The sequence below is a fragment of the Oppia nitens genome, unplaced genomic scaffold, assembly GCF_028296485.1.
Source record: "Oppia nitens isolate AA-2021 unplaced genomic scaffold, nextdenovo-longstitch-racon4-pilon3 scaffold7_pilon_pilon_pilon, whole genome shotgun sequence".
Classification (NCBI taxonomy): Eukaryota; Metazoa; Arthropoda; class Arachnida; order Sarcoptiformes; family Oppiidae; genus Oppia; species Oppia nitens.
Window position 1 is genome coordinate 590,038 of NW_026533251.1, and position 21,705 is coordinate 611,742.

General features: G+C 24.8%; 8 protein-coding genes across 8 annotated transcripts; 7 read left to right on the plus strand and 1 right to left on the minus strand.

The window, feature by feature from the left end:
- Positions 1-2,976: 2,976 nt before the first annotated feature.
- Positions 2,977-4,005, plus strand: LOC128963274 (uncharacterized protein F36G3.2-like). The gene is made up of 2 exons (XM_054309777.1): positions 2,977-3,173; positions 3,260-4,005. The coding sequence occupies exons 1-2, from the start codon at positions 3,002-3,004 to the stop codon at positions 4,003-4,005; spliced, it is 918 nt and encodes a 305-aa protein (XP_054165752.1). The 5' UTR covers positions 2,977-3,001.
- A 651-nt stretch (positions 4,006-4,656) lies between these two features.
- LOC128963275 (uncharacterized) lies at positions 4,657-5,638 on the plus strand. The gene is made up of 2 exons (XM_054309778.1): positions 4,657-4,828; positions 4,890-5,638. Exons 1-2 carry the CDS (start codon positions 4,657-4,659, stop codon positions 5,636-5,638), a joined length of 921 nt encoding a protein of 306 aa, XP_054165753.1.
- Positions 5,639-6,874: 1,236 nt separating this feature from the next.
- Positions 6,875-7,848, plus strand: LOC128963276 (uncharacterized protein F36G3.2-like). Its single transcript, XM_054309779.1, has 2 exons — positions 6,875-7,034; positions 7,133-7,848. The coding sequence occupies exons 1-2, from the start codon at positions 6,875-6,877 to the stop codon at positions 7,846-7,848; spliced, it is 876 nt and encodes a 291-aa protein (XP_054165754.1).
- A 792-nt stretch (positions 7,849-8,640) lies between these two features.
- Positions 8,641-9,613, plus strand: LOC128963230 (uncharacterized). Its single transcript, XM_054309730.1, has 2 exons — positions 8,641-8,797; positions 8,856-9,613. Exons 1-2 carry the CDS (start codon positions 8,662-8,664, stop codon positions 9,596-9,598), a joined length of 879 nt encoding a protein of 292 aa, XP_054165705.1. The 5' UTR covers positions 8,641-8,661; the 3' UTR covers positions 9,599-9,613.
- Positions 9,614-10,263: 650 nt separating this feature from the next.
- Positions 10,264-12,692, plus strand: LOC128963113 (lysosomal acid glucosylceramidase-like). Its single transcript, XM_054309589.1, has 5 exons — positions 10,264-10,364; positions 10,455-10,945; positions 11,032-11,204; positions 11,273-11,741; positions 12,114-12,692. Exons 1-5 carry the CDS (start codon positions 10,316-10,318, stop codon positions 12,492-12,494), a joined length of 1,563 nt encoding a protein of 520 aa, XP_054165564.1. The 5' UTR covers positions 10,264-10,315; the 3' UTR covers positions 12,495-12,692.
- A 1,714-nt stretch (positions 12,693-14,406) lies between these two features.
- On the plus strand, positions 14,407-15,340 carry LOC128963250 (uncharacterized). Its single transcript, XM_054309751.1, has 2 exons — positions 14,407-14,733; positions 14,895-15,340. Exons 1-2 carry the CDS (start codon positions 14,562-14,564, stop codon positions 15,323-15,325), a joined length of 603 nt encoding a protein of 200 aa, XP_054165726.1. The 5' UTR covers positions 14,407-14,561; the 3' UTR covers positions 15,326-15,340.
- A 1,106-nt stretch (positions 15,341-16,446) lies between these two features.
- LOC128963175 (uncharacterized) lies at positions 16,447-18,411 on the minus strand. Its single transcript, XM_054309669.1, has 2 exons — positions 18,188-18,411; positions 16,447-17,006 (listed from the first exon to the last, which is right to left on the minus strand). Exons 1-2 carry the CDS (start codon positions 18,360-18,362, stop codon positions 16,594-16,596), a joined length of 588 nt encoding a protein of 195 aa, XP_054165644.1. The 5' UTR covers positions 18,363-18,411; the 3' UTR covers positions 16,447-16,593.
- An 838-nt stretch (positions 18,412-19,249) lies between these two features.
- On the plus strand, positions 19,250-21,125 carry LOC128963168 (uncharacterized). Its single transcript, XM_054309660.1, has 2 exons — positions 19,250-19,516; positions 20,274-21,125. The coding sequence occupies exons 1-2, from the start codon at positions 19,336-19,338 to the stop codon at positions 21,014-21,016; spliced, it is 924 nt and encodes a 307-aa protein (XP_054165635.1). The 5' UTR covers positions 19,250-19,335; the 3' UTR covers positions 21,017-21,125.
- The last annotated feature ends 580 nt before the right edge of the window (positions 21,126-21,705 follow it).

The following is a 21,705-nucleotide window of genomic DNA, read 5'->3' on the forward strand; positions in this document are numbered from 1 at the left end:
GATGGTTAATTTTTTTGTAAAAACACTATTTATTTAACTATACAGTAGTAGTGTTTATATTAGTTGTAAAATAATTTTGAAACAGTTTTATTAAATAGCATAATCACGTTTAGTGTTTTGAAATTTAATAAAATCAAATTATTTGTTTAATAAGCAATTATTAATATAAAAAATAATTAAGTAACTTTATTTAAAAATTATAATAATTTGTACATTTAAAGTGTGGAAAAACTTATTTTTATTAAAATATTGTATAAATACAATATAAATACAATATTAGATACAAACTAGAAAAAATACAAATTATTAGAAAATACAAATTAGATGTAACTATCAATATAAAAATATAAAGTTTTTAGTTTTATTTTAAAGTATAATTAATGCTTTTTAGTTAATACTGTAAATTGTTATGTATTTAATGAATTTTTTCTTAAAAAAGGTTATTATTATTATACTGAATACTATTTTTTTGCTTTAAATTAAAAAAAAAACATTAATTGAAATTTAAATTATAAATAAAATAGTCTAATGAATAGTTACCGTTTTTTGTTGGTTAATTATTTACTAATAATATTAAACTTTCTATAATATAAAATCAATTTAAAATTTGTCTAATGTAATTATAATTATTAAATTAATAATATATAATCATAGAGATCATATAGTAGTTAAAAACAATTTAAATCATTAGATTTTATAAAATTATATTTATTATAAAATTTAATTATTAAACTAGAAATATTTATATCATAAATAATATAAACTTAAATAAACATATTTATTTGGAAAAACTTTTTTCAAGTTTATTTGAAATAATTGTTAACAAATAATACATAAAAGTAAGAAAAAAATAATAAAATTATTAATTCATTATTTATATTAATTAATTATATTAAAAAATCTTAAAAGAATTTATTAATTTCATTATAATATAAAAAATAATTTTTAAAATATACTAAAATGTTTAGTTAGTATTAGTATCATTAAAGTTGTTATTTTGCTGCAATCAATGCCAAAGTTATTGGCAATAAAATTGGTAACAATAGATCTCTTAATTGGGGTAACAATGGATTCAATAGAGATAATAGAGAAATGATGAGATTGCCGACTAAGGGTGATAGTGTTGATCCCAATAGACCGCTAACTAAAGTTAAAATGGGTCCCAATAGACCTGATAACAATGGCTGTAGTAAATTGCCCAGGACTTCCAATTGGTTGGCTTCCGGTGCAAACGGTAACGACATCATCATCAAATTGTTTTGCATTGGATTACATGCTATTTGGAAAATAAAATAAAATCTATTATGGTAATTAAAAAACTATATATTAATTATTTAAATATATATTATTACCAATAAGATTGATACAAACAACAATAAATGCTAATATCAAAAACATAGTGAAATAAAATAGAATACTTTTTTAAAAGCTTTCCGAAAACAAAATTACAATAATTAAGTTAATACTTGTTTAACAGCTATAGACTAAATAATAAATTTTAGACTAAAACACTTACTTTTACTACTTTACTACATATGCTGACTAAGTATATATATATATATATTAACTAATTGTAATTTAGCTTAATTAATAAAACAAAAAAAATTGTTATTATAGTCTATAATTTATAGATACATTAGATTTTATAATATAGAAATTAGATATTAAAGTGAAATAAAATCAGTTTTAATATACCAGTAAAACATTTTAGACAATCGTATTTATTTATGTTTATAAAACAATGATGATTAATTTTTGTAATTACCATTTGTTTTATATAAAGTACAGTACATTAGAGTATTTTATATAAGTTATAATAATTTTGAAATTCACTTTAATTAAATAGCATAATCACTTTAAATTTTTTTAATTTTGTTATTTTATTAAGATCAATATATTCAAAAAAATATGTATAATATAAATTTATATCCTTAATAAACAATTCAGTAATTTAATTTTATAATAATTAATCAAATAAGATATATTTTACATTTTTTTATTTTTTTAATAAAATTGCATACACTTGTGATATACTTTTTTTATTATTTCTAAAGAAAACTGCATAAAATATATTAAATTTTATAGAATAAACCAGTTGAGAATGCTAGAAAGCATTTCCATACGAACTCCTAATATAATTAAAAATTAAATTCAGTATGATAAAATAAAATCAACTATAGTCATGTAGGGTATCAAATGATTCAGTATTACAAAATAAACTACTATTTTCTCCATTTTCGTGAAAAATAAACTTAAAAAAGAAAAAAAAGAAAAAAAATCAAAAAAATTTTTTAAAAAATTCAAAATAAATTAAAAAAAAATTTTAATTAATTTTTGGACACCAATTTCTTTAATTTCCTAAAAAATAAACTTAAAAAATCACAAAATTAAAAAAATAATCAAAAAACATTTGTAGCAGAGAGTGGATTCGAACCTATGTCCTCGTGGGACAGACAGACCGACTTATAGAATGCATATACGTACTCCTTTCAGGAGTTCGTGAAAACATAAGTGATATAAATTTTAACTATTGCATTTAACTAATGTATAGCATATTATTGAAAAAAATATAATTTATAATATTATAGTTAAATGTATAAAAAAAAATTGTATTTTTAGATCATTATAATTTATAAAATAAACTATTTGATCTTGATTATTTAATAATTATTAGTATCTAAAAAATAAATTCCTAAATTTTAGACTTCTAAAAAACCTTGACAATTATTTGTTGTTTAAAAACATGCGCTAAACTTACAATTAAATGCATTTATTCAATAATATATTATTTACGCATGTATAGTTTTTATATTTTCAAATAAAAACAAGTCAATAGCATAATAATTAAGCCAATTATTTGGGGGGATATAAATTACTATAACAAATAAATAATATAAAATCACATTTTTAATAAAAATTATTATTTATTTAATATTATGTAATAAATTTTAAGATTTTGAAGAATTTATTAATTATACAAAAAACTATATGTATATCAAATATGTCGGTAAAAAAGGTTAGTCAATATCTGGTACGAGAGTTGCGGGTATCGGACGCGGACAGTGTTCGCCAAATATGGACTGAATCGGGATTTATGGCTATGAAATATGGGCCGGAAATATGGCGCAAATCATTCAGTGAGGGTCTATTCGTGGCCGAGGATGTCAGCACAGGTAGTTATATGACATAGATTTGCTGATAGGTTATATATTTTTCAACAGTCAATTCATGAATAATTAATCTTTTGTGTTATTTTCAGGTCAGGTAATCGGTTATTGCGATGGCGTTAACCTCACCAACGATTTGGCATTTATTGGCGGCTATAGTGTTAAACCAGAATACCGGGGACAGGGAATCGGTGCCGCTTTGTGGGCCAAAGCAGTGACATATATGGGCACCGACAGGAATATTGCACTGTTTGCCGCCACACAAGCAATGGGCGATTATTATCGCACAAAGTGTGGCTTCGGTGTTGTACCCGACAGACGACTGGTCCATATGACTGGCCAAGTAGTGGTCAATGATGACATCATTAAAAATATTGATGGCATCACTTTGTCTGTTATCACAAATGAAATACTGCCACTTGTGGTCAAATATGATAGCAATGTTTGCGCCGGATTGAACCGCACTGTCTATATCAAGGAACTGACCAAAAGCCCCGACACTTGGAATTTGGTGGCAATTAATGAGAACCGCGATGTTGTTGGCTATTGTATTATATATACGACCACTACTGAGGTGACAATGGTTGGACCTCTCTATGCCGACAATGATAAGATAGCTGAGCTATTAGTAGGTCAGTGTTGTCATCAATTGCCGGTTGAAAGACGAAATAACTTTTTATATTATTGTTGGAATACTAATGACAAGTCAATTGGTTTAGCAAAACGTTTAGGACTGACCTATTTAAAGGACAGACCGTTTTTATTTAACAAAAAACTAGTTGATGGACAGTTAGATAAACAATTTTGTATTTCTAATAGTTTTCTCTATCCATATTAATATTCATAATTATTGTTAATATATAATTATATTATATTTATTATTGTTATTGCTTAAATTTTAATTTTAAACATAAGTTTTTAATATTTTTTATTAAATCTATATATTTACAAAAATCATTTTTTATTATTTTTATAGACTAAATATTTTGAAAATAAATATGTTTTGAATCAAAAATACAAATCAAATTAATAAAAAAAATATTTCTAGCCAGTTTTGCAACCTAAAATTATATTGTTGATAATTTCATACAGTTTTAAAAATTTTATAGAAATCTGACCTTGAAACAAAAATCATATGTTACATATTTTATAGATATTATGTTTAAATTATATTATACAGTACTACACAGTATAATACTGTAAATTAGTATAGTACATAATGCACTAGTAATTAATATTAATATAAAATTACATCATTTAAAAGATAAAATTATCAAATTAATAATTTAGATTCAGTGTATACTATATATTATTATCTTTGTATATAAATTAAAATTAAATAATAATTTTGTTATATAGGTTTTTGTATAATGTTTTTTATATATCTTATACAATATCTATAGAATATATCTAATTTTTTTTCACTAAATTTTATTTTTGTAAATAAAATAAGTTATATAATATAACAATATAGTCAACAACAAAAATAATGACCACCAAAAAAGTCGTCCAATTTGTTATACGTGAGATGAAACTGTCCGATGAGGCAGAGCTACAGAGTTTGTGGAAAACGGTAGGCTTTTCGCCGATGTCATGCGGTATCGGTATCTACAGGCGTGTCCACACTAGCGGACTATTTGTAGCTCAGGATGTCGACACAGGTTAGCATCACTTATAATAACAATATTTTACTTTATTTTAACAATAATATTCAAAATTAAGAGAAAATTATCGGCTTTTGTCGTGGTGTCCACGCGCGACATGATCTCGGCTACATTGGCTTCTACTGTGTACAACCGGAACTCCAGGGACAGGGCATCGGACACGCAATTTGGTCCAAAGCCATGAACCACATCGGCGACCGAAATGCCAGTCTGTTTGCTTTCAATGAAAAAATGGGTGAACTTTATCGGACTAAATGCGGCTTTACTTATGTACCCAATAGACGATTGGTTCATATGACTGGTCAAGTGGTGGTCAACGATAGTGTTGTCAATAAAGTTATTGACGGCATAACTTTGCAGCCGTTTACCGAAGATATAGTGCCGACAATAGTCAAATATGATGMTCATGTATGCGATGGTTTAGATCGACGGATACTCATTGAAGAGCTGAGCAAAGCATCGGATACGTGGTGTTTAGCCGCTGTTGATGAACACCGTGAGGTCGTAGGCTATGTTGCAATGTATGCAACGGTTTTGGGTGTCACCAAAGTTGGACCACTGTATGCCAATAGTGCCGATATAGCCGAGCTTTTGGTTAACGCGTGCTTTCAAAGCGTGCCATCCAAATACACACATAACATACTTTACACGTGTTGGACGACAAATCCAACAGCAATAGACATAGCAAAACGTATGGGACTTATCTATCAAAAAGATCGACCATTTCTACTGACACGACATAACTATGAGGGACAACATATAGATAAACAATTTTGCATTTCTGATAACTTTTTGTATCCTTTTTAATACAAAAACTATTATATTTTCTGTTAATTTTTTTATAAAAATATAATATAAATTTTTATTAAAATATGCACTTTTATTATTTCAACTTAATTATAATTATATTTTTTCTGTCGATTTTGATAAATAAATGTATTATAAACTAAGAAATTACAATTTTAATTTGATATTTTTCAAATTATAAAATGTTTGTAAATTTATTAATAGTAAATTTGCTGGAATATTGCATTTATAAATTTGAAGCACAAATTCTGTTCAATTGATTTATACAAAATAATGTTATACAGTAAGAGTTGGATACTAAAAACATTAAAAATTAGGAAACTTTATAGAAACTTATTAAAATAAATTACTCTATATTGTAGTTTTATTTGTTGTTATATTTAATTTAAAGTATCTATATTAAAGTACACTGTATTAATTTAAAATAAACAATTAAACTTAACTATGAACAGATCAATTTAATTCAAATTTATTTTTTAATAATTTTTTAGTATTTTTATGGCCAATATTTAATTTATAAACTGATTAGTAATAATATAAATAAATATATTATCCGCGAAGCATTATATAGACATTTAAAATAATTTGTATGATATGTGTGACAGTCTTATGACAACAAACGAGTGACCAAAACTGTTAATCACTTTATGTCTGCAACTTATTAACAAAAATTAAATGTTAAAAAATTATTTTTAATTATAATTATTAAAATCTAAAATAGTGTAAACCAATTAATTATAATATTTAGCAGCAATTTATAACAATTCTAATATTAAGTGCAGACAGCACTTTAGTTTATCTGATTTGGGTATAAAATTTTAATTCAATTTTATTAGTTTAATATTTATCACTTTATCAAATTAAATTTATTAATATCAATACAATTACTTATCAATATTACATGAAAGCCAATGTTATTTAAACAGTATTTATGAAATGTATGTAATATTTAGTTATAAAACTGATATAATATTTATTGATTAAATAAAAAAGTGAAAATATGTTTTGTTTTTTTAGAATAATAAATGATTATCAAATGATAAGTGCATTGTGTACTTTAATAATTTTTTAATTAAAAAAATTTACATAAATAAAATGAAAATACTATAAATTGCAAACATTAATCACATTTATTTCAAAATAAAAAAAATTCATTACTTTGTCTTTTTTTATAAATAATAATATTTTATTTTAAAATATTTTCATTTCTTAATAATAATAATGAGCGCCGAAAATATGACAAAATATATTATCCGTGAAATGCAATTGAAAGACACCGATAGTGTCCGCCAATTGTGGACAGATATCAAGTTTGTCAATGCTTTCAAATGGTCGCCAGAATTATACCATAAAGTGTTTGACTGTGGAGTTATGGTAGTTGACAATCAAAGCACTGGTATGTATGAAAAATATTTATTTAATAAATTTAATTTATTTATGATAAAATAATATAATCTGAAAAGCGTATACTGTATATTGATTATTAAATATTAGGCAAAATTATCGGTGCTTGTGTTGGCGTTAATGTGTCGAAAAAATTAGGATTTATTGGCGGATATGGTGTACTTCCAGAATATAGAGGACAGGGAATCGGACAGTCACTCTGGAACAGGACTATGGCTAATATGGGCGATAGAAATGTAGGCCTGTTTGCTGTCAGCGATACAATGGGAAATATATACAAAACAAAATGCGAGTTCAGTGTTGTACCCAATAGAAGGCTCATACATATGACCGGCAAAATTCTAGTCACCGATGATGTAGTCAAACATATTGATGGCATTACTTTATGTCCACTTAATGAAGAAGTGCTAACAAAAGTTGCCAAATATGATACAGAAGTCACCGAAGGATTAGATCGTAAAGACTATATTGAAGAGCTATGCAAAAGTCCTGATACATGGAATCTGGTGGCCATTAATGAGAACCGGGATGTCGTCGGCTATTGTGTACTATATATTACTGTGACTGAGCTAACAATGTGTGGACCAGTCAATGCTGTCTTCTGTTACCTCAAGAACGGAAAGAAAACTTTCTGTACTATACGTGGAATACAAACCAAAAGTCTATTAGTATTGCAAAGAGATTGGGACTCGACTTTCATTGGGAAAGACCTACTCTTTTCAACAAAGAGGACATTTATGGTCAGTCAGAAAAGCAATACTGTGTGTCCAACGTATATGTTCATCCATTTTGATTTTTATAATTAATAATATATATATATATATCAATAGTAGATAATTTTTGATGAAAAAAATATTCCATACATTATATATTTTCTTAAATTAATAATTTCAAAATAACTTAGAATATTATATAAATTTAATAAAGTAATAATGATATTATTATTTTTTTTAAAAACACTACTTTAGTAGTATTTTTATAATCTATTGAAAAAATTAAATTTTGAATTATCATTTATGATTATGTTTGTCAATGTCATTTATATGATATACTGTATATCATAGATATTTGGGTAGAATTGTCAAAAATATTTTAGACAGCTATTCATCTTATTTTCAAAAACCTTGAAACTGTTATATATTTTGTAATATTATATGAAAATATATGTTAAAACAAGTAACGTCACATTTTTTTAAAATACATTGAAAACTACTGTACATTTTTGTGTGTATATTTTTGAGACATGTTATTTTTTCTAATAATAATTATTACAATCTAATAGTAATATCTTACTGTAAAATTTAGTTTTTATTTTCTAAATTATCTATAGTATATACCATAGTGATAAAACTATTGAATATTATAATTATAATATTGCTTATATGAATGTTAAAGTTATATAGTATTACTAAGTATATAAATACTGTATGAATTAATTGGTAAATTAGTATATTTATTAAAAATATATATATTATTGTTTTTTTAGTTTATGCTAAATAATTGTTCAAATTAAACTTAATTTATATATATAATTGAATTGTCATTTACTATTTTTTTAATTTGTAATTATATTAAATAAAATGAGTGAAAATAGTTTAGTTGATTATACGGTACGCGAAATGCAATTATCGGAAAGCGATGCCGTCATACAAATGCTAAGAGCCGGCGGTTTTAAACACGGCTTAAGACACGGACCGAAAATATTTCGTACGATATTTCCGAGCGGAGTATTAGTGGCCATCGATCGGAGCACTGGTATGTAATAATAATTTAAATAAACATTAAATTTAATACTAAAATTAATATATTTAAGAAAAAATTATCGGATTTTGTCTCGGAGTCAACATAGCCTCCGATTTAGGATTTGTTGGCGGCTATTGTGTACTACCTGAGCATAGAGGAAAAGGTGTCGGACAATCACTGTGGGCCTCAGCTATGGCTAATATGGGAGATAGAAATGTAGGCCTGTTTGCTGTCAGCGATACAATGGGAGATATATATAAAATAAGATGTGGATTCAAGTTTATACCCGATCGACGAGTAGTCAATATGGCGGGCAATGTTGAGGTCAACGATAATGTCGTCAAAAGCATTGATGGCATAACTTTGTGTCCAATCAATGATGAATTGTTACCACTTGTATCAAAGTATGATAGCATAGTTACAAACGGTTTGGACAGAAAGGACTATATTAATGAAGTTATCAAAAGTCCTGATACTTGGAATCTAGTGGCCATTAATGAGAACCAGGAGGTCGTGGGTTATTGTATTGTTTATGTTGCTATCGCTGAAATAACAATGTGTGGACCACTTTATGCCGACAATGAAGATATCGCAGAGTTATTGTTCAGTCAATGCTGTCTTCTGTTACCACAAGAACGGAGAGAAAACTTTCTGTACTATACGTGGAATACAAACCAAAAATCAATTACTATTGCAAAGAGATTGGGACTCACCTATCAATTGGATAGACCGGCGCTATTCAACAAACAGTCTATTAATGCACAGATAGACAAACAATTTTGTATATGCAATGTATATGTCTATCCATTTTAGATTTTTTTTATTCGACATTCTTGAGTCTAAATTAGTTAATAATTATAGTTTTTCATAAATAAAATTAATTAATTTTAAATCTCGATTTATTTTTCTTAATAAGTTATTGTTTACCGGTTATTATGATTTTATAAATAAGTTATTTATTATAAAATACTTATAATTACAAGTATTTAAAGTGAATTATACTGTACAGTAGTACTGTTTGTTTTATTAAAATATATTTTAAATACTGAATTTCATTTGTATTTGGGATAAAATTTTTTATTTTAATTACTAATAATTATTTTCAATTGAAATTATTACAAAATATACGGAATAAAATTATAGACAATACTTAATATAATATTTTTAAAAATTAACAAATAATAAGTGTATCTATTATAAAAAAAGTACATATCTGTTAAGTACATTAAAAAAAAAGTTTTTCAAAGTTTGTTAATTTTGTAGTTTTGTGAAATGAAAAATATATTGAAAACAAAATTAATAATCTCAATAAGATATCAATAGTACATATAAACTTACCTGTGCTAGAAGTCTGCCTAAATTTTTTTATCAATAAATTAAACAATAATTAATATTCTTAAAAAATATGTCATTTAGTACTTGTTTTTTCTCATAGATATGATAATAACAAACAGTAATGTCTTATAAAAAGTAGATCACAATTCAACAACTGTTCACTGATTAGTTGTCATTCAATTTATTTAAAAAACAATGAATTACTTATTTAATACATTATTATCGTTAAGTTTGGCCACTTTGGGTATGAATTTTCAAATAGTAAACTAAAACCATCAATTATTAAACTAACAAACATTTTTTTTTTGGCAACTATTGTACCGATTTTATACAGTCTATTCAAGAAATCTATGCCATCCTCAAGATTTCGGTAAGGGATCGATAGTGTGTGTCTGCAATACGTCATACTGTGATGACTTGGATCCGTTACAGAAGACACCGTCCGGTGTGATCACACTGTTCGAGACCAGTCGTAATGGCGACCGATTTAAACAGACAAACCTCAAGTTTGGTGACCATCACAGCGAACATCCCACCAAATCGCAGACCATAACCATCGATAAGAATAAGAAAGTTCAGAAAATTGTCGGTTTCGGCGGTTCGTTCACCGACGCTACCGGTTATATGATCTCCCAATTGCCGCAATCACTACAGGAACACGTAATACGCGACTATTTTTCGGCCAACGGTTTGGAGTATAATCTTAACCGACTGCCGATCGGTGGCGCAGACTTTTCGCTCCGAGCCTACAGTTACGATGACAACCAAAACGGCGACTTTGATTTGAAACACTGGACTCTGACCGATGAGGACAAGAAATATAAAGTAACAAATAATTTCTAATATAATTAGTGACTTATAATTTTTAAATTGTTTTCAATTGATTGTTTAACAAATACAACAACAATCAGATCCCATACATGAAATTAGCCAAACAGGTTAGTCCACACCAGCAAAAGTTTTTTGGTAGTCCGTGGTCTGCACCGGCCTGGATGAAGACCAACAATCAGATCAATCACGGAGGCTATCTAAAGGGAAACCCAGGGGAACAGTATTATAAGACATTTGCCAAATATTTTATTAAGTATGTGTTTCATTGATATAATATTAAACTTAAACATTAAATATGCTTTCCTTTGTTTAAACGACCAGATTTTTGGACGCCTATAAGGCTGAGGGATTGCCGATGTGGGGCATCACTATCGAGAACGAGCCGTCGGCCGGCAACCAACCCAACTATGGCTTCAATAGTATGGGATTTACTAAAGAATTGCAACGAGATTTCCTGAAAAAAGATTTGGGACCAGCACTGGATGCTGCCGGCTATCAGGTGGGAGCAGACAAACTCAATGTACTAATATTTGACGACCAACGGGACGTAATACACGAATGGGCCCAAACAATATTTCCTGATAAGGATGCGGCAAAATATACTACCGGTACAGCGTTTCACTGGTATGCTAATAGAAACGAAAATTTAGGTAATCTAGAAAAGGCCCATAACGTGGATCCAAGCAAATTCATATTGAACACAGAGGCCAGCAATGGTGCCGATCCTAACAAGGGTGTCGATCTGGGAAACTGGAATAACCTGGAAAATGATGCACGAGATATTATCACTGTGAGTATAGGTGCACTGTTTTATCATGTTTTTCACTTTTTCTATATTGTTGTTTTTGTTTTGTTATTAACTTGAGATAACATTACATAATAAAGTAACAGTAAGTATATGTTCCTTGATATGAGATAAATACCGGTGCCAACCTTATAATCTGTAGACAATTAAAAATAAACGATACAGTTATATGACTACAATAATATAATAGAAAATTTTTCATCTATAATGATAGTTAATTATTTACAGTATATATATATACCTCTACAAATATACTAATTATTAATTCATATTCAAATAACACTAATTTATAAGATAAATCTATTAATTAAAATTTAATAAAATAATAATAAACTTAATTAATTTGGATAACTTTAGGATCTAAATCATTGGGTTGCGGGTTGGGTTCAATGGAATATGGCTCTCAACCCTAAGGGCGGACCAAATTGGGCTAACCTGGCGGCTGATGCGCCCATCATTGTGGACCCGAGCAAACAAACCTACTATAAGCAGCCATCCTATTACGGTTTGGGTCATTTCACCAAGTTCATTTTGCCCGATTCGGTTCGTATCGATGCCCAACAGTCACTAACATGGGATCAGTTGCACACAACTGTCTTCCAGAGACCGGACGGCGGTTTAGTTGTTGTAGTGCTGAACACTAGCGACGAATTGGTCGAGTTTAACATCAGGGATGGCTCACAATTGCTCAGTCATGTAATCCGACCGCACAGTATCCAGAGCTACCTTTACTACTAATAATAAGTTTTAATAATTTTTTTGTTGTTCAGTACAAACTACATGTACTTTTGCACTGGTAATTAATATTTAAAATGCTTTATATTTTACAATCTACACATGTTTTATGTAACATATAATACACAGTATGATGACTTTTTAAAAAAATAAAAGTAAAAACAATAATGTAATAAATTTTATATATTTTATCATATAGTTCATGGAATAGTACAAAATATTTATTTTAAAAAATTAATTAATAAATATTAATTACTAAAAAGTGTGTAATTTATTATACTTAATAATTACTGTACATGTACAGTTTATTAGATTTTTATGACTAAATATAAAATTTTAAAAAAAGAATCATAAGTAATTAACTAATTAATAAATTTATCAATGTCAATATTTTAACAAGAATTCGTAATAATCAAATAATATTTTTAAGACAATAAAAATATTTTAAATTTTTTTACATATTATATAATCAAAATATTTGCAAAATATTTCGCAAATAAAATAATTGATTACTGTTTTATTTGTCAACTTTATAAATTGTATATGACAAAAACTAGAAATTAATATTACACTAATAAACTAATAAATTATTATATTTAATTTATTTTACTAACTTTAAGATTATTATAATAATGTAATATTAATACAGTACTGTATATTTAATATAATATTAAATAAATATTAGAGAACATATACATGTATAAACTATATTATAAAAATGTTAATAAATATTTAATTTATTATTACAATTTTTACTGTTATATAATTTATATAATATAAGTATTGCATAACAAATTGCTTAATTATATAGATAAGTATTTAAAAACAAAGTCATTAAAGATTATATCATTTTTATATAGCAATCAAATAATAATAGATATGGAATCATAAATAATAAAATTTATTTTAAATGTAAGTAAATTAATAATAACTTAATATTTAAATTAATAATAATATAATTACTTAAATAATATAATAAAAATTTTTTTTTATTATATATTCTTAATTTAGAACTATTTAATTATACTAATTAATAAAAGTTTTTAATTATATTATTTGTTTAAATGGTTAGAAAAACTGTCATTTAATAAATAATTTTATTTAATAATAAAAAATTTTTTTTTCAAAACACAATTTTTATATACCGTAAAATATAAACAAAAATATAAAAAACATAAATATTTTGTTTTATATATAATGTAATAATATAAATAAAGTACACAAAAAATAATAATAATAATAATTTATCAGATTTTGACACAAATTTATTAATTATTATTATTAAAAAATCATAACAATGATATAAAGTTTACAGTTATATATTCTTAGATTTTATAAGTTTTTATTGATAATTTATATTACATGATTACTATCGAAACAAATAAATAATCAAAATATTTTATTAGATATCATAACTAATATTATCAAATGAATCAAATGTATAATTGAAATACATATCAACAATAAAAATAATTGTAATAAATCTTTAGATAATTAGATTTATTTTATAAATAATTAATAAAATTATATACTGTACAGTATATACCGTAGTACAGTATATATTGTACAGTACATGTAAATATGTTTATATATAAAGTTATAATTAGCAATAAATATAGCACGTGTTTATCAAATAATTATAATCTCACATATTATAAACATGTACAGGTATATTTATTACAGTATATATAAAATTATTAATATTTTAATTTTCTTAATTTAAACTATTTAATTAATTTTATCATTTTATGCAATAAAGATAATATATATATATTTTTATTACATAATTAAATAATTATTTTGTTTTTTGATTAAACAAAAGAAAACTTTTGTTTTATGATATTTTTTAACTTATTTTAGTCAAACATCCAAACATCGTATAAAAGTATCACTTTTACCTAACTTTACTGTCAATTGTTTGTCAAACTATCCATCGGGAAAGTTAGCAAAAAAAATAATACAAATAATTTTTGTGCACTTTTGTTAATATCTATCATAAATACAAGTATACACTTAAAGTGTATACAGTATTGCAATCAATGCCCATAAGAATTATCAATCATAATAGAAATGAAGACAAAACTTATTATCCTTTTAGATGAGTCTCTAAGTATGCGAAAGAAACGCCACGAAGTCATCGGAGGTTTCAATACATTTCTTAGAGAACAAAAACGTCTGAAAACTGATTCATCGAAACTGTATTTAATTAAATTTAATACAAACGTCAATATTGTCTATTCAGGTCAGTTGTGTCCCAATAACGTAGACAATCTCTCTCTCTCTCTCTCTCTCTCTCTCTCTCTCTGCCTGTCTCTGAATTTCTTTATTATTGCCCATAAATCTGAAACAAAATTTAAAAACATTTGTGACAAAAACTATTTTTTAATTTTAATACAAATTTAGGAATAAACGTTAAAGACGTGCCCGACTTGAAACCATCAATGTATACGCCATGTGGTCGGACAGCACTATTTGACGCCATATCCGAAGGCATATACATTGCTGAAGAAGACATGACTGACAGTGAAAACGAGAAAGTGATTTGTGTTATCATTACTGATGGCGAAGAAAACTGTTCAAAGGATACGACCAAAGACCAGGTTCGGCGACTGTTGGCTCAGTACGAGTCCAAAGGCAACTGGGCTTTCGTTTATATCGGCAAAAACCCCGACCGTTGGACCAAAGAGGTCGGTATGTCTGCGGCAATGGGAATCTCATACAACTATAATGAACCGCGAATTACATTCAAACATATCTCTAATACGGTCACCAAATATCGGGTCTCAAAATATAAGCTGAAGAAAACACTGCTTCAGAGATTTGGATTAAAATAATCTTTAATTGTTTGTTGTTTTGTTGTTTGTATTCAATTATTTCATTTAACAAAAAAAACGATAATTTAAATGTGAATTTTAAGTTTCAAAGCAATCTTATTATATAATTATATTTTTAATATATTGACTTAATGTTTTGAAAACCTAATGAGTCCTTTATATTAACAATAATAATAGTAAGTTATTATTTTAATTGTGATAATAGTTTTTTAATGTTATAATGTAAACACAAAAATGCAATATATAAAGTTATATATATATTAATATATGTAAAATTATAATAATATTTCATTTTAAATGATACTAAATAGAAAATAGAAAAATATTAAATATATAAATTATTAAAATATTCAATATAATTGAGTTTCAATAAAATAGTAAAATTACATAAAATATACAATATTAATATTGAATAAAATGTAAATAAAATATATTTGAATATTATATGATTATAAAATATTAATTTTTATAGAATAAAACATTATAAATATATACTGTATAATATAAATGCAAACAAATTGTAGTTTAGAAATAATTGTACAATTATTGTAAGATAGTATAATCATAAAAATATTTTTTTTAAATAGTACATAATTATAAATTTATTTAAACAGTAATATACTTGTATAATATAGTATTATTATAATATTAATTATTATATATAATACATACAGGTACTATAAATACTTTATGTGAATATTTATATAAATATTCTGCATTATATAATAATTAAATTATGAATTTAATAGTAAATTAAACTTTAATATTCATTTTTAAATGATAATTTCAATTTTAATACAAATGAATGTAAAGATCTAATTGAAAATAAATATTGTAATATTATATTTTATAATAATAAGTTGTTAAAATAATAGTCATATTACAATTAAACAATTAAATATTTATAGTAATATGGTATAAAATTAAATATTAATATATCAATCAATCATCATTTAATTACATAATTATAATTTATAATGATGATTCATGTTGTATGACTCAAATGAAAAATTACTAATAATAATATAAAGCTCACATTGAATTAATCATAATTTAAAAAATACCCATTAACAATTTTATCATAAAATAATTAATTATTTGTTAAAAACTTTAATGTTGGATACAATTATTTAACATTAGAAAATAATTTGAAAAATTAAGTATATATTGTATATACAAATTATTTTAAATAAAAATTAATCAATCTTTTAAAAAACCAAATTAATAACTAAATTAAATATGTTTTTACAATACAGTAATATCGATACTTAATTTGACAACAAATTGCTGCTCTGTTTGGACAGTGATTTGCGAAACTGTGAAACGGCACTATTGGCCATCATATAGTTGCGTCGGGTGTCCACGTGATCATAGTTGATGGCATTGCCACCGGACATACCGGCGTCACGGCTCCATCGGTCCGGGTTTTCACCGATATAGACGAAAGTCCAGTCGCCTCTATTCTGATACCCGGTTATGATATCTTTTACCTGTTGTTTGGTTGTCTCGCGAGAGGAGTTCTCCTCTCCGTCGGTCATAATAACACATATGACCCGTTCATCGTCTTTCTTGTCTCTATCGGCAAGTCGTACGCCCTCTGCTATAGCGTCGTACAGTGCGGTCATACCTCCCGGCAAATAGTTATTTGCTGTCAATTCAGGTACGTTGGCTAAGTCTATGCCTAAATTGTCAACAAAAAATTAATTAATTATTACCATAAATACGTTTTATTGTTTACATTAACATGACTTAAATATATTAAATAAATCTAAGTTTATTGTACTGTATATACTGTAATAATTTTAGTAAAATAAATATTTACAAAAATAAATTATTCTAAAAATAAATAGTTGTACTAAATTTAAAATTAAATCTGTCTAATAATAAAAATTAGTTGATTTATATTTTGGTAGTGATATTGTGACAATAGATTTAATTATAAACAGTAAACCTTATATTAGTACTTATCAAATATAAAAGTTTAAATTCATTAGAAATCAATAATTATTTTTTTTAACAATAAAAATAATTATAAATTAATATTTTTTAAAATGATTAAAACAATAAATATTAATACTGTATACAGTATAGTATAGTGTATAGTATAGAATAGACTCTACTATAAAGATTAATATATAGAAAAACAATAATTTATCAATGTAATACTAACAAAATAAAATATTATCTAACATAAACAACCAAATATGGTAATTATAATTTTTCATAGTTACTGAAATATATATATATATCATTGAATGCATAAAATAATTGTGTAACTAAAATTAGATAAGATTAAACAATTACTATTTTATGTACAATAGTTTTACTGTACAATATGACAATATACCAGTATATAATTTATTTATTGTATAATATTTTATATGTAATACATGTAGTAACATACATATATTTTTAATGGTCATGTTTAATTAATTGTATTATATAATTGGTATAATAACTGTATTGTATATTTATGCACATTTAAATAATTATGTAGTGTTGTGTAAATAACATTATACTGTAATACTGTAGATATTATACAGTTTATAGATTCTGTATTATCAATGTATGTGGGTTTTCAAACAAACAAACATAAAAAAAATCATGAATTGCTTATTAATTACATCACCAACATTAGGCATTTTAACTTTTAAACGTATAATAAGTAAGATTACAATAAAATACAGTATAATACACACACAGTGTATATTATAAAGTATTCAATTATATGAATCACAAATATACAGTATTATCTTTTTTTAGTATGATAAAAATGTGATATTTAGCTATAACATTGTTTAATTTAGCTTTGTTTAAAAAAAATTATTTGCAAAATTTTTTTTAAAAAAATATAATACAAACCTTTATGTACAATGGAAACTGTAGTATTAAATTTGACCATGTACAATCTAGCATGATCATTTTTGATTTGTTTTTGATCGGACACAAAACTATTGAACCCACCCAATACATCACTCTTTTTGTTTCCCATACTTCCACTTTCATCCAGAATCACTATAATCAATGTTTTTGGCATATTTTTTTAGCGATGATTAAACACTTATGTAAAAATTTAAATATATATTCTGTATTAATATTATTAATATACAATTTATTTATTATACAATTTTTTTTAAAATTATTTTTAAATTGTTAAGTTTAACTCAAATTTTAATAGTTGTTTAATTTCTAATAACTGAATGCATTTCATTGCAGTTATAATATATTTTTAAATAAATTATTTATGACTCATTATTAGCTATGCAATTAATATATTACAGTATGTACTGTAAATAATATACAATATAGTAATATACGTTTCAAATAGATATTTTCTAAAAACATGTAAAATATTACGGTAAACATTGTACAATACACTAATTGCACATGCTCATTTATGTGTTAGCATTTTATATACTTACGACATCTAATAAAAAAAATATTATATATTTATATTTATTAATGTAATTTAATAATAGTATATTAATAAATAATTTTTTCAAACAAAAAAAATTTATGATATGTTTTCTAAAAATACAATTTATTAAATAATTAATTAAAAAATACAGTTATATCGTATACAAGTATACAGTTATATTTTATAGTTTTTATATAATATGCTTTCAGTTCAATAAATATTATTTTTTACATAATGTTGTTAACATTATGACAAACTAAAATTTAACATTGTTTAAAATTTTTGTTACAAACTAATCAACACTTAAAATGTATTAAATAATTAAAAATATTTAGTAAATTTTTATAAATAATAAATTTAAAATGTTACAAAAATTAATTTAAAAATATGCTATCAATCAAACTCATTGTCATAACAAAATGTGTTATCATAAAGAGATTATATTAAATTTATAAATATATATTTTTGTACTTAAAGCTGAAATAATAAAGCAAAAATCTATCAGTTGAAAGTTTCATATAAAACACATTTTTTATTGTAAATAAAATTTCTAAAATTTAATTTTTTTGTAACGCAAAAAAAACTTTCAAATATGTCAAACCCTAATCCCGGCTTTAGTTTCATTGTACGGAAAATACGTGTCACAGACTGTCCGGCTGTCCGACAATTTTGGTGGCAAATGTATTCAAATAACTCGAGTAAATTCAATTCAGCCGAATTGGCCATAAGTATAGATCCGAACGGTGTGTTTGTGGCACAGGATCTCAGCACAGGTATACAATATATATATATATATTTAGTATTATTAAATTTTATACACATTTAAGTTTATATATTATTATTATTTAATTAAGCTTTATTATAAGCAGTAATTTACAACTTTAAAAAATAGTTATAATAAAAAAATTATAAAATAATGAATGATTTCCATTTTATTGTATTTACATTATCAAGGTTACATTATTAAGTAAACGTTTGATATGTATAATATACTGTATCGTATAAACAGTACAGTGAATAAAAGTATATGAATTTAAAAAGAAATATTGTTTTTATAAATTGATAATTTTAAAATAATTTTGAAAATATTGTGTAAAATTTCCAAACAGTTTTCTAATTATGTGGGAATTCTCACAGAATAAAATTAAGTATATAATAATCAAGGTTGCAAAAGATTATCAATCTCAAGGGGTATAAGGGGTTAAATTGCAATAATTTCGAATAATCTTGGGCATAGTTAATATATTGAATTTTTAAGTAACAATTTTTACCTAATTTTAGTAAATTCTAAATAAATTCTTTAATACAAACAAAATATTTTCACAAACAATAATATTTATCGACATTTACTCGACACCGGTATATAAGAAATAATTTTATATATATTATGGTACTATAGTATTGTAAAATTAAAATTACATAAATGTTTTTATTATAAGTCAATTAACTTAACTATAAAACAATAAAATTATAATTTATACAAAAATTATAAATAAATAATTAATTTATAATTGAATGTTATTTAAATAGGAAAACTCATTGGATATTGTAGTGGAGTTAAAGTATCGCCAAACCTGGCCTTCATTGGTGGTTACTCAGTGATACCTGAGTATCAGGGACATGGTATCGGATCGATGATCTGGGAAAAAGTTATGGACTATTTGGGTGACATCAATATAACACTGTGTGCTCCCACTCAAGAAATGGGTGAAAAGTATGCCAAGAAATGGGGATTTGAGATCTCAAAACACAAACGTATGGTGAATATGATGGGAAAGGTTGTCTTAAATGACAATCATATTAAAAGTATTGATGGGATAACAGTGTGTCCAATCACTACTGATTTATTGCCCGGTGTTATTGAATATGATAAAAATATATGTGATGGTATTGACCGCCGATTATTCATTGACGGTGTTCTAAAATCTGTGGAAAGTTGGAATTTAGTCGCTATTAATGAGCGCCGGGAGGTCTGTGGCTATTGTATTATATATATATCATGTTCTGATGCGACATACGTCGGGCCATTATATGCGGACAACGAACGAGTGGCCGAATTGTTGGTCACCCAATGTTTGCAACTCCTACCCGAAAATCGACTGCAAAAAGTTTTATATTTATGTTGGGATATAAATCTCAAAAGTATTGCAATCGCCGAGAAATTGGGACTAAAGTTAACCAGAAATAGGCCTATAATGCACTCAAAACAAGCAATTGATGGCAAATCAGATAATATTTTTGCCCTTTCAAGTGCTATGTATTACCCGTTTTAATAAAATATTTGAATAATTTTTAACAATTTGGTTTATCTTCTTATAAACATTATATTATAATTTTTTGTAATTTAATAAAAATAAAACATATATTATATTCAAAACATGTTTAAATAATATCTGTTAGTCCTTATGAATGATGTTATAATTAAAATGTTAATTTCTAATAACGATTAGTTAGTATTGTATAAATCATATTCAATGATATAATTGCTATTCCTATGAGTAAAGACTTTAACAATATATATAAGAATAGTATTCAAATATTTAATATAATATTTAACTAAATTAACTAAAATTTGTAATAATATCTAAAAATAAATTTATTCGTTTTTAATAAAATTAATTATTTAAAAAATAATAGTATTTTTCATTGAGAATATAAAAACTTTTTAAATTAAGCCGGAATTTACTTAATATAAAATTTAAAAAACTAAAAACTAACCTGATACTGTTTGACTAGAATTAAAATTTACAAAACAAATTAAAAATAACATTAGCTTAATTTAAATTACTAATATTATAAATTATTTTTAGTTCATTAAAACTAATGTTTTTATTAAAACATAATTAAATTTATCTATTATTAGTTTAATCTTATTTTTAAATTGTACAGTATTTGTACATATGTGTTAATTCACAAAATATATAATTAAATGTTAAATGTAAATATGCAAAATTAACTTCTA

Excerpts from the sequence above, each read along its gene's own strand:
- LOC128963274 (XM_054309777.1), top strand. The coding sequence starts at position 3,002 with ATGTCGGTAAAAAAGGTTAGTCAATATCTGGTACGAGAGTTGCGGGTA. Across the intron at positions 3,174-3,259 it reads GGCCGAGGATGTCAGCACAG|GTCAGGTAATCGGTTATTGC; the intron begins GTAGTTATATGA and ends TGTTATTTTCAG.
- LOC128963276 (XM_054309779.1), top strand. The coding sequence starts at position 6,875 with ATGACAAAATATATTATCCGTGAAATGCAATTGAAAGACACCGATAGT. Across the intron at positions 7,035-7,132 it reads AGTTGACAATCAAAGCACTG|GCAAAATTATCGGTGCTTGT; the intron begins GTATGTATGAAA and ends ATTAAATATTAG.
- LOC128963230 (XM_054309730.1), top strand. The coding sequence starts at position 8,662 with ATGCAATTATCGGAAAGCGATGCCGTCATACAAATGCTAAGAGCCGGC. Across the intron at positions 8,798-8,855 it reads GGCCATCGATCGGAGCACTG|AAAAAATTATCGGATTTTGT; the intron begins GTATGTAATAAT and ends AATATATTTAAG.
- LOC128963113 (XM_054309589.1), top strand. The coding sequence starts at position 10,316 with ATGAATTACTTATTTAATACATTATTATCGTTAAGTTTGGCCACTTTG. Across the intron at positions 11,205-11,272 it reads TTTGCCAAATATTTTATTAA|ATTTTTGGACGCCTATAAGG; the intron begins GTATGTGTTTCA and ends TTAAACGACCAG. Across the intron at positions 11,742-12,113 it reads ATGCACGAGATATTATCACT|GATCTAAATCATTGGGTTGC; the intron begins GTGAGTATAGGT and ends GGATAACTTTAG.
- LOC128963250 (XM_054309751.1), top strand. The coding sequence starts at position 14,562 with ATGAAGACAAAACTTATTATCCTTTTAGATGAGTCTCTAAGTATGCGA. Across the intron at positions 14,734-14,894 it reads CGTCAATATTGTCTATTCAG|GAATAAACGTTAAAGACGTG; the intron begins GTCAGTTGTGTC and ends ATACAAATTTAG.
- LOC128963175 (XM_054309669.1), bottom strand. The coding sequence starts at position 18,362 with ATGCCAAAAACATTGATTATAGTGATTCTGGATGAAAGTGGAAGTATG. Across the intron at positions 17,007-18,187 it reads AGTTTCCATTGTACATAAAG|GCATAGACTTAGCCAACGTA; the intron begins GTTTGTATTATA and ends TTGACAATTTAG.
- LOC128963168 (XM_054309660.1), top strand. The coding sequence starts at position 19,336 with ATGTCAAACCCTAATCCCGGCTTTAGTTTCATTGTACGGAAAATACGT. Across the intron at positions 19,517-20,273 it reads GGCACAGGATCTCAGCACAG|GAAAACTCATTGGATATTGT; the intron begins GTATACAATATA and ends TTATTTAAATAG.